The sequence below is a fragment of the Capsicum annuum genome, unplaced genomic scaffold (genome assembly GCF_002878395.1).
Source record: "Capsicum annuum cultivar UCD-10X-F1 unplaced genomic scaffold, UCD10Xv1.1 ctg2891, whole genome shotgun sequence".
Classification (NCBI taxonomy): domain Eukaryota; kingdom Viridiplantae; phylum Streptophyta; class Magnoliopsida; order Solanales; family Solanaceae; genus Capsicum; species Capsicum annuum.
The window spans coordinates 189,520-202,165 of record NW_025835368.1 but is presented as its reverse complement, the minus strand read 5'-3'; the positions used below and the strand labels follow the sequence as shown (position 1 = coordinate 202,165).

Sequence of the window (12,646 nt, the reverse complement as noted above, 5' to 3'; positions counted from 1 at the left end):
TGATGAAATCCATGTTGATCATATACCACTTCTAAGTTGGGAGCTCCATAAGCTTTATATAACCTCCTGGCTTTTGGTGCTCCACTTTGACTTGTTGACAATTCGAATATTTAGCTACAAATTCTGCAATGTTCTTCTTCATGTTGCCCCACCAATACATGTCTTTCAAGTAATAATACATTTTAGTTGAACCAGGATGGATAGAATATCTTGAATGATGTGCTTTCATCATAATCCTCTTTTGTAGCCCATCTACATTAGGTACACATAATCTATTTTGGCACCAAAGTATTCCCTCTTCTGTAAGATCAAATGCCTTTGTCATACCTTATTGTACATTCTCCTTAAGCTGTAAAAGAATAGGTTCTATGGACTGCTTCTCTTTAACTTCGGGTACTAATGAGGATTCTGATGCATTTTGCACAATAAAGCCTTTGTCTGAAGTTTCAAGATCATAGTCTTTTAACAGCTCAAGCCACCTTCACTATCATAAATTTAGGCCCCTATGGTTAAAGAGGTACTACAGACTCTTGTGGTTAGTATGTATATCAACATGAACCCCATACAAGTAGGGGCACCATATCTTAAAATCAAATATAACTGCTGCTAGGTCAAGATCATGTGTCAGATAATTCTTCTCATGTGGCCGCAACTGTCTTGAGGCGTAAGCTATTACTTTACCATGTTGCATCAAAACACATTCTAAGCCAACTCTTGAAGCATCACAATATACCGCATAGCTTTCTGTGCTATTTAAAAGTACCAATATGGGTATAGAAGTCAACTTATTCTTCAAATCTTGAAAAGTTCTTTCACAAGTTTCATTCCATTAGGACTCAACTTCTTTGTGTGTTAGCTTTGTTAAAGGTTCAGAAATAGAAGAAAGCCCCTCAACGAACCTTTTATAATAACCGGCCAAGCCTAGGAAACTATGAACCTCCATAGGAGTTATGGGTCTTGGCCAGTTCTTCACTGACTCTATCTTTTGAGAATCAACTTTTATCCCTTCATCAGATACAATATGACCCAACAATGCTACTGATTTTAACCAAAACTCATATTTGGAAAACTTTGCATACAACTTACGATCACGAAGAGTTTGTAACACCTATCGGAAATGATTACCTTGGTCTTATTCCGATCTTGAATACACCAGAATATCATCTATAAATACGACAACAAATACATCCAAGAATGGCTTAAAAACTCTATTCATCAAATCCATGAAAGCTGTTTGTGCATTAGTTAGCCCAAATGATATAACAGAAAACTCAAAATGACCATATCGCGTTTGAAAAGCTGTTTTAGGTATATCTTTATTCTTCACTCTCAGTTGGTGATAACCTGACCTTAAGTCAATCTTTGAGAAATACTTAGAACCTTGTAACTGATCAAACAAATAATGAATTCTACAAAGGGGATATTTGTTCTTAATTATCACTTTATTCAGTTGTCAGTAATCAATACACATTCTCAACATGCTATCTTTCTTACGTACAAATAACATGGGTACACCCCAAGGAGATATACTAGGCCTTATGAATCTCTTACCAATAAATCTTTTAATTGTTCCTTCAATTCATGTAATTCTATAGGGTCCATTCTATACGGGGGAATAGAAATCGATTGAGTACCTTGGATCACATCAATACCAAACTCTACTTCTCTTTCTGGAGGTAAACCCAGAAGCTCTTCAGGAAATACGTCAAGAAATTCATTTACCACTGAGATGGATTGAAGAGTTGGAGACTCTTCCTCTATATCTTTCACCCTTACTAGATGACATATGTATCCTTTAGACATCATCTTCTTTTCCTTAATATAAGAAATAAACTTACCCCTTGGTGCCCCAACATTACCTATCCACTCAAGGACTGTTTTCTTTGGAAAATAGAATGCACCCTCTTGGCTCGGCAATCCACTATGGCATAACAAGAAGACAACCAATCTATACCCATTATAACATCAAAATCTACCATTTCAAGCTCCACAAGGTCAGCTAATGTATCACGATTACAAATAGTTACTGTACAATTATGATTAAATCTTCTGGCTATAATAAATTTGCCAATTGGTGTAGACACTTTAAATGGCTTATCTAGTGATTATGGTGTTCTTTTGAACTTTATAGAAATTAATGGTGTGATATATGATAATGTAGAGATTAGATCAATTAATGCATATACCTTATGTGAAAAAATTGACAATGTACCTGTAACCATGTCAAGAGAAGCCTCCAAATTTTGTTGACCCACTAGAGCATATGTACGATTCTGAACACCACTAGAACTAGCTCCCTTAACACCCCTATCACGACTAGTAGGCATCTGCTGACCCCTACCAAAAGAAAGAACTGAGGATGATGATGCAACAGTAGATCTAGTAGGTCATGCCATATTAGCTATGCCCCATTTTGGGCAATCTCTCATTATGTGTCCCATTGTGCCACACCAATAACAAGAAACTTTCCCAAACTGAAATGCACCTAAATGATTTCTTCCACAATGCTTACAAAGTTGTCTAGGTGGTCTTAATTAGCTTGTACCTCCTTGCTCTCGATACCCCCCTACTTGTGAACGTTGATTCTCATTTCTTTGCCTGAATTAATTTCCTTTAAACCCCTAGAATCGAGGAGCTATACCTAATATAGAGTAGGAAGTGATAGTCTAGGGGGTCTATTGAAGAACCAAGGCCTGAATTCACTTTGAGATGGAGAAAATTGTTGCATAGATCTAGCCCTCTTGGAGTGCTCTCTTTCTAGCTCTTGTGTCCTTCTTTTCCTTTAACCCTCCATTTTTTGTGCAAAAGCTTGTATTCTTGCTATATCCATGTCTTTATTCAAGGAAGCAATAGTACAATCTCTAAACAAATATGGGTCCAATCTATCCATATATCAATGAACTCTATCCTCTTTTGTAGCCTCTACATTAGGAGCATACCTGGCCAAAGAATTAAATTGAAGACTGTATTCCCTCACACTCATGTTCCCTTGGAGAAGATTTAAGAACTGATCTTCACGGGTCTCCCAAATCTCAAATGAAAGATAATGATAAAGAAATGCTGTTTTGAACTCTTCCCAACTAGCTAAAGGTGCACCTATACCCCTTGATTTTTTCCAAGCTTCATTCCACAATATAGCCACCCCCTTTAATCGATATGCTGCTAACTCAACTGTCTCTTTACCAGATACATGCATAATATCTAAAGCCCTTTGAATCTGATCAATAAAGTCTTTTGGAGCTTTATTAGGGTCTGCCCAGTAAATTGAAGAGGGTCTAATATACGGAAATCCTGTGTCCGTAGACTAGCTTCCCTATCCACACCACTAGAAACCATAGTTGGACCAACTTGTCCTTGACCTAGTCCAACAACTATACATGTTAATAATTGCACTGCATTCCTCAAATATTTCTCAGTAGCATGAACAGGTAACTCTGGGGGTACTCCTCTCCTCCTTATCTTCTCTAGAGATGGAGGGGTAGAAGAAATCTGTGATGCAAACTCATCTTGAGCCTCACTTTGATCAGCATATCCAGGTGGTGATTTACTTGACCCTTTTCCGGCATATATATCTACTTGTTTACTCATAACCTTACTTCTTCTTGTAATCAACATCTTTACTATATTGAGAAAAAAAATATTCCAGGTTAAATACAGATCAACCTACATTATTGGCTCTATCGCATGATCTAAGGAATGGAGAAAAAAGAAACAACTCCTAAATGCCTCGTAGCCTCCTACTTAGAGATGTGGTGCACAACACACCCATAAGCAAGACTCTACATAGACACAGTTTTGTAGACGACTCCCTAGGATGACCTGCTCTGATGCCACTTTTATCATACCCCAAATCCCATTGGGACAGACAGGCACCTATTTTGTGAGAACCAACTCATAACCTTGTACTTTTCATGCATGTAACTATGACATTCAAAGGTACTACTAGTATGGATATGATGCATTGATAAAAACAAACCACGTTAGTAAGTCCAAACCTACATATACAAGACTTGGCCATTGGGGCCACAACGTTAAAAGTACACATGGACTTAGTTAAGGTCAGGATAAATCCCCGCCTTGCTCATAACTACTATACAATAGTAAAAAACATATAACAGACTCAGAAAGCTCCGAATCAACTTGGAGCTCACCAATAGCCACTGGATGTCCTGTGCTCCTATTGGGGTAGTCTACTAGCTGGAGTACCTGTACCTGCGGCATGAAACATAGTGTCCCCTATGAGGGGTGTTAATACAAAGAGTGTACTGAGTATGTATGGCATAAAGTGACTATAAATGAGACAAGAGCTCAACAAAATCAGTTATCAATATATAACTATAAAGATAAGGATAGAATAGCAACTTTTCTTGTACTAATGGGATCATGTACATTACATCCCTTACTTTGTTTTATTCTTCTTTACTTTGTAAAATTATAAGGTCCGATACAAATGACTAGATGATCAGTGATAAAGGAGGATAACCCATGCTAGGCATTTTAACCCCTGGGATACAGTCCTCATATGTACATAAATCGGGATCGACCCATGGTAGGCTTTCCTTTCACCCCTGGGATACCACCCATAATGTTGGGATCGACCCATGCTAGGTGTTTCTTCCACCACTGGGATACCACCCAAGAATATATAGAATCACTTCAGATCATTCATTTCATCTTTAAAGTAATTGTTTTGGTGGTCATGTATTAGCTTTGGAACTTTGGACCAGTAGAAAAAGGTATGCAAATACACACTAGATGCAGTAGCAATGAGGTAGGATACAACAATAATAAGAATATAACACATAAGAGCTTAACTAACACCATAAGTCATTTTGACTAAGAGAACAACTCATAAAGATTATTTATAAAAACACCTATATCATAGTAGTATTTAGAAGGGAAAATGTATAAATCTAGTACTAAACACATCTTCAGGTGCTTTAACAACCTAACAAGTTAGAATATGGTTGCTAGCCACCTTGGAGGTTGTACACTGTATTTATGTATAATTTAAATAGTAGAGTGCTTAGGGAGCTTACTTTGTAACAAAGGAGTTAGATTCATGCCAAAGAGTATAGGATAGATGAACCATATATACCTTGCTGCACAACTAATCACACTCTTGCTTAACGCCCTTTCTTTTTATTTTTTAATCTACAATAGCATAAAACTGGTATTAGCAGCTAATTAACATATTCACGCCATTTAAACTTACCAAAATAGTAAGCGGGTAGTAACCCACAATTAAACTAATCCAAGGGTGTTATTTCAACCTCGTTCTTCCCAATTACATTCACATGCAATGTAATTTCTTATAAAACCCCTCTTAATAGTTTTGCCTTTATTGTACTCTCAAAATGGTATACCAAGTGGTGTGGGCAGTAAGCATATGCGACATTCATTTCGGTGGTGTACCACTATACCGTTCCTCTACATTTTATTGGAAACCATTCAAACCTTTTCCCCAACATTAGCCAAGAAGACCCCAACATATATACATAAAAGCATGCCAAAAAAGCCCCAAATATCATTATAGCAACCAAATATTGAACTCACCATCCCTTGATATCTTAATTACATATATATGATCTCTACCTACACATGTATTAAAAAAAGGTAAAAATGGATAGTATCCATACCTTAATTTCGGTGGTAATTTATTCCCTTAATATATATCTCCTCAATATATTGATCCCTTTACTCACAAAAAACAAAAGTGAAAAGAAAAATCTCTTAATAATCCTGAACAAAGGGACTGCCAAACTTAAAAAGGGATATCTTATAGTTTACTCATAGAGAACATAATTCCTATATTATTCTTAAGATGTTCTCATGATTTGTTCACTTACCTTTAACTTAGAAGGAAGGTTTCCCAAGAACCCTAGTGCAATTTTTGGGCTGCTGAATAGCTAAGAGAGAACACAAAAGAAAATCTTGAAAGTTGTTTTTTTTTGCTAGTTAAAATGAACTAAAAGAGCTAGTTTCAAACCCTTTAAAAGGATCTGCTTTTGGCCGACTTTCTTGGATGATTTTGGTCCATTATTTATCAAGTAGGTGATGCACCTACTTTCCCATTATATATGGACTTTGTGGATCTAAAACCATTGGGTCTTGGATGCCTTTTCTCCTCTCTTTCTCTCCTTCAAATTGGGCCAAAATTAAATCAAATAGGTGGTAGTGTACTTGGCCCCATAAACTGGTCAAGAGAGCCTTAATAGGTGATGCACCTACTTAGTTCTTAGGTTGGTCAAAAAGTTAAAGTAGGTGACTCACCTACTTGCTTAAATCAGTCAAGCAATCACCTTAATATTTTATTCCATTTTCAGATCAAATGCTTATAGTTAAACTTATAACTTATGTACACTTGGTCACTTCATCCTTTAGATTCAAATACCTACTTAAGGTCCCAAGTTTATATACTCTCATTGATTGTAACTTAATCGTACCACGTTTCAATATATGTGGGAATTCTTCCAAACCTATCTTACCGTCACTAATCAAATAGGATATCCGAGCCCAATACCTACCCCATAAGTCCATATCAAGTACCATATAAGTAGAACTAGTACACGTTGAATATAGGGTATTACATGCATGTGGGTTGATGTTGGTTCAACATGGAATTTTATTTCTAACAAAAAGATAGGCTAGGTAGAAGATCATTGGGGTTAATCTTTCAACAAAACCATAGCAATTTTACCCGTTGGCTATTTCGAGCACCTAACAAGTGTGCAATTTTTATTGATCACCCAAAACCTCAATCAAGGATGGTTCTCTAGGATGATTCTCTTGACTTGATTTACACTCCCAATTTACTTATTTCTAAGATTGCAAAAGGTAGTAAACCATAGGCTCAATTGTCCACCATTGCCTTGTCCCCCTATAACCATATTTCAAGGATATTATGGTTACCTAATGTTCACCTTCATCCCTCTTTCGAGGATGATAAAGGGTTTCAAGAGTTTGGGGTTTTCACCCATCAAACCCATTTGGAGATTTGGCATTTTCACCCATCAAATTCTACCCCAAAAACTCAAGCAACTGTGGACTCCATACTCAACAACTAATATCCATGCAAACACAACAATACCCATACACAATTACTCTCTAGTTCAGCATAATCCCAAGAATAATTACTTAGCTACTCATAAAGATAGTAAAGAGAAATATACCATGAGGATTATCCAAAATATTCATTAGTTACAAAATCACTAATAAATTAAGCCTCCAAGAGTAGTTACATAATTTCCTAATTAGGGTTTCTTCTTCTCAAATAAAAATTAGTTATGAGTTAAGCCATGTCCAAAGAAGAAAGAGTTTTGTATTTATATGGTTTGGGATTCGTCTAATTGATTTTACAGATCTGTCGCTGGTCATATTCTCGATGAACTTGTATATGCCTATTCACGACCGCATCTATACAACTGTGGTTGTATGCCGTGACCGCATTGTGCTGACCATCTTGACTGACCACGATCGCGAATTGAGGATCGCGATTGTGGTAACTGAGGCTGATGTAGTCCAGGTCTTCAGCTTTACTCTTCTTTGCTCCCTGTTTATCATTTTCAGCTCCAATCCACATCTTTTGTTCTCCTCAAATCTATTCCTATAAAGAGGGGATATTAGTGCATTTTATCACCAATATGTCTCATTCATTTATTCAAAACAAGGTAATGCACAAATTTTAAGTGAGAATGAGTGGAAAAATCACCCCTCATCACAAAGGTAAGTTAATGTGAAGCTATTTGAACGTGTCAAAGAACTTCTTAAACATTGTATCCTTCTTTACCTTCATATACTTTTATGTAAAGAGGAGTGGCGACATCTTCTTCTCCTCTTTTGCAACAACTTTTTCTTTCGAGTACTCAGACTTCTTTAATTTTTTAACAACTCTTCCATTTACCTGTTTAGCTACCACATCAGCATATGCCTCCTTAGTTGCCTTTAGAGGTTATCCTTGAAGGTCTTTACCACTCCTCAAGGTGGTTTCTATAACTTATTTTGGATTTTTTGTATTTGTTGGCAAACCACCTTGAGGCCTAGTATTCAGCGCCTCATGTAACTACCCCAACCACAACTCTAAGTTTTTCTGTGTTGCTTGCTTGTTCTTTACATCAGCTACAAAATGTGTCTAATTATCTAAAACCTACATCATTATCTCTTTCAAGTTGCTAGTTGACTAATTTGGTTATGCCTGTTGTTGCTGAAATTGTTGTGGCTATTGGGTGTTCCACGACTGATTTAATGGTTGAGATTTCCACTTCATGTTATAGGTGTTATTGTAATTAGGCCTCTAAACATTACCTATATACATCACAGTTTTTGGATTTGATTCACACATAGCAGCTGCACGACCACTATTTCTACAGACTTCACACCAACCTGTAGCTTGTTGGATTGCATTGACTGTGGCCGCATGTTGTGCTACTCTTAATTTCAGGTGGCTGAACTGAGTGTTTATCATGTTTTATAATGACGCAACCTGAGTTGATAAAGTAATGTATTGGTTCACCTTCAACAAACCTGCAACTTTCTTAGTGGCACTCCTAGAATCACCATGCCCCTCTAGATTTCCATGTGAGATACGGTTCAATAAGGTGTACAACTTATCATAATTCATCTCAAGAGCTTGACCACCTGTATCTGAATCTAACAATATTTTTGTATTGTGGTCAAGAGCCTCTACAAAAGTATGAGCAAGTACCTTGTCGGACTATTTATGGTGTGGATAGAACTGAAAAAGTGCGTTGAAGTGGTCCCAAGCGTGATAAAGATTCTTGTCTGGCTTCTGTTTAAAGAACACTATCTCACTGCAAAGTCTCGCAGTCATATCAGACAGTAAGAATCGAATAATAAATTTTTTGGCCACGTCATCCCATGATGTAATTGAATTTGCTGGTTCCACATTAAGCTACTTTTTTGCTTCCCTAATCAGTGAAAAGGGAAACAATGTCATCTTTACATAGTCTGTATTTATACCCGTAGGAATGAATGTGTCACTGATTTCTAAAACATTTTGCAAGTGGACCTGTGGATCTTCATATGAAAGCCCTGTGAACTATGTACTACTAATCAAAAGCTGTACCATATTTTGTTTAAGCTCCAAATTACCTCCAGCTGCCGACTTCTGAAACGGGGAAGTCAAATTGGTTGGAAGTAGGATTTCCACTTTTCTAACTATCCTGTGGGCTATTTGTTCATCAGCCATGATGGCAGGATTCTCTTGGTCTTCTTGGATTTGTGGAATTCGAGATAGAAGGATTGCTTCTCTCGTTTATTGATGGAATAGTTGCTCAGGTTTAGAACCTGGTTTAACCAAGTCTTGATCCCTTTCCAGCTTACTACTTTGTATACCTATTTCCTACAAAAATACAACCTAGACCAAGTGTAAAAAACACCAAATAAATCTAAAAGTAAAACTAAAATAAACATTTGCATAATTACAAGTCCCCGACAACTGCGCCAAAAACTTGACAGCACCCAAGCGCACATGCAAGTGTACGTAGTCTATCAAGTAGTAAAGTGACCTTTAAGAAAGGCAAGTATCGATCCCACAAGGACTTTCTTCAACAATGATTCAATTCTAGTTCACAATTTAGATTAATTGGATGCAAAGGTAACTAAGAAGAGAGTTTTGAATTTGTAACTAAAGAAAAGTAAACAATGCATAAAATAAAGATCTTGAAACAACCAATGGATTAAATCCCAGGGTTAAAACACTTTGAACTATCATACTATGTTATTTAACTTTATTCGTCAATTCACTTATCATGGTTGTTGATTCATAGAGCTAATTGCATGATCATGGTCTACCAACCTCTAACCATTTACCAAAAATATGCATTACAATTACATCGTTGAGCAGGGATATAATAATCCAATTAATATCTTTAAGCTATCACCCTACATGTCAATCAAGTAACACATCTAAGTACATACCTATACTATACACGAATTTGAATTCCTTATTTTAGAACAGAATACAAACCAACTTTGTTCATCTCCATGTCTATCTTCCTATTTCTTCTCTCGATATCAAAAGGTAGACAATTGATACATTTTTTGGGTGATCAATCCATTAAATAGTTAAATTAAAGATTAACACATAACCAATAATGATAACCAAAATTAAATAAACTTAATTCAAAATAATAGTACACAAGTTCTTGGGTTTAACCCCGGAAGGAGGTTTCTAACCACTCATAGTAATAATCATGATCCAAAAGCTCGAATACATGATATAATCTAAAAAAAATCTAAAGAATAAAGGTAAAACCAAATAACATGTGTATTAAAAAATCCTTGATGGTCCAAGATGTCCAAAGATGTTTAAAAACGTGACACAACCAGTATTTATAATGTAATATGCAAGCCTAATCTGTGTAGGTCAAGAATTGGATTAATTTGAGCAAGGGAGTAGAGGGGGAACCGCCCTAGGTATTGCACTGATCCAGCCAAGGCTGAGCCTACTGTAGAGCATCTCTCTAGCCAAGGATGATCTTGCTGTAGAGCCCTACTCAAGACAGGGTGCCGCTGGCTTATCTATACGCCCTCTCTGAAAGTTGTTCCAAAATTTTGACCAAGTGTTGATGCTCCTCCATTTATCCATGCCTTGTGATGTTATTTCCCTTTAATTTACAGCCTATTCAACCTCAAATTATCATCATATTCAGCTCAAAAATCTTCCTACATAATTATACACTAGGAATTTAAGACAAAAACAACACAAGATCTATGACGATGAATAAAAAACACAAGCTAACACAAGGCTGATTCGCAATGATCTTCAATTTTATGTTTTGACTATTAACTTAATAAAATTGAACCTTTCACATTACCAACAAGTTATTACATTCATAATTACACATTAAGACCATTTGGAACACATTAGAATCAAACGGGATCGACTAGACAAACACCTAGCTCAAGCTAGTAACGCTAGTTTCCTAGATTGAGCTCCAAATGACTCATTTAGGTACAAACTTGGAATTAAATTTGAACATTATAATCACATACTTTAACACTTATATGCATATTTATCTCATTATCAACCCATATAGCATATGAATTATCCTAAAAACAAGGCTAAAAAGACTAGAATAATGACACTAGAATGCGTAAATACACCCAACATCAGTAGCCAAAAATGGTCTTCACAAAATAATTGCGAGATAAAAGTCTACTTCACAATCTAATATAACAAAATTAGAAAGAAGTATAAATGAAGACACTATTACCAAAACATCAAAAAGGATACCAACAAGCTTTTTTACTATTCTGTCAGCCATCACTATTCTCATAGTAGTTAGTTTGGGAGCGCCCAACCCCAACTTCTTGGATACGGCAAAGGGATTGAGTTTGATTCTAGCCCTCAAGACACATAGTGCTCGAGTTAAGTTGAAAGACCCAATAGTGTAAGGTATTGTGAAAGCGCCAGGGTCCTCCTTCTTCTCTACCAAAGATCTGGTAAATACAACACTGCAATGATGAATATTGTCTATTGGCTCATAACTAACTGAACTTTTATTGGTTATGAAATCCATCATGAATTTTTCATACCCTTGTATCTGCTCTAATGCCTTTATAAGCGGTATGTTGACAGTTAACTCTTTTAACATAGACAAAAATCTCTGATACTTACCATATTCTTGTTTCTTTCTCATTCTTTGTGGATATGGAGGAAGATGTCTTAGAATAGGCTTCATCACAGGCTCTATAGCCTTCTTTTCTTCTTTATTTTTCTTGTTGCTACTCCCAACATCAATCGGCTCATTCTCACTCTTCTGCTCATTAATTATTGGTATAGGTGGGTCTGAAGTAACCTTACCACTCCGACTAGAAATGGCATAGCATTGACTATCATTTTTGGGATTTACTACTATATTGCTCGAAAGAGTGCCAGGTTGCCTCTGATTTACTGTGGCTGATATCTGACCAAATAGCTGCTCCAACTGCTTGATTGCTATAGCATATGACTTAGCTTTCTGTTTCAATTCTGACAGATCAAATTTGATATCCTTCAAGTAGTTCTCTTGAATTTCTTGCCCTTTAACCAGTTTAGACAAAAAGGACTCCATTCTGGGCTATATATCTCAACTTTCTGGTGGAATATACTTGTCACACTTCTCTTAATAGTCATGTTTATGCCGCTAATCACCATCTCTGTCTCTACTCCTATCTCTATGTCCATTATTATAATAGTTCCAACCTTGATGACCTTGCCCTTGGGCTTGAAAATTCGACAATCTATGATTAAGATACTTTGCCTCTTCTTTATATTTGAACTCAACTGGTTTGAAAGTAGGCCCCTGTGCCATAACTGCATTCACCTTCTTTGCACTCATTGACATAAATTATTTCATAAGCTACCCAATATCTATATGAAGCTATGTAACCTCTTGTGCTACTATGTTATTCGCTGCTACATAAGTATTTGTTGCTCTAATAAAATATGTACTATCACCATGTTCTGAATCTTGAGTATTCCATCCTTTGTCGATAACCGTGATATCATTTAGAATTTTTATGCAACTTTCTAGAAAAAATGCATAAATACTCCTAAAGTAGTATCTATCATAGCTCTTGAACTATCATTCATTGATTGATAGAAAATCTTAGACAAGTTAGATCCTTTGATTCTGAGATT

The 12,646-nt window shown here is 36.2% G+C and overlaps 1 protein-coding gene across 1 annotated transcript; it reads right to left on the bottom strand.

Annotated features, from left to right (window-relative positions):
* Positions 1-11,153: 11,153 nt before the first annotated feature.
* Positions 11,154-12,077, bottom strand: LOC124891013. The gene has a single exon (XM_047402856.1). The coding sequence runs from the start codon at positions 12,075-12,077 to the stop codon at positions 11,154-11,156; it is 924 nt and encodes a 307-aa protein (XP_047258812.1).
* Positions 12,078-12,646: the final 569 nt, after the last annotated feature.

Excerpts from the sequence above, each read along its gene's own strand:
- LOC124891013 (XM_047402856.1), bottom strand. The coding sequence starts at position 12,077 with ATGGAGTCCTTTTTGTCTAAACTGGTTAAAGGGCAAGAAATTCAAGAG.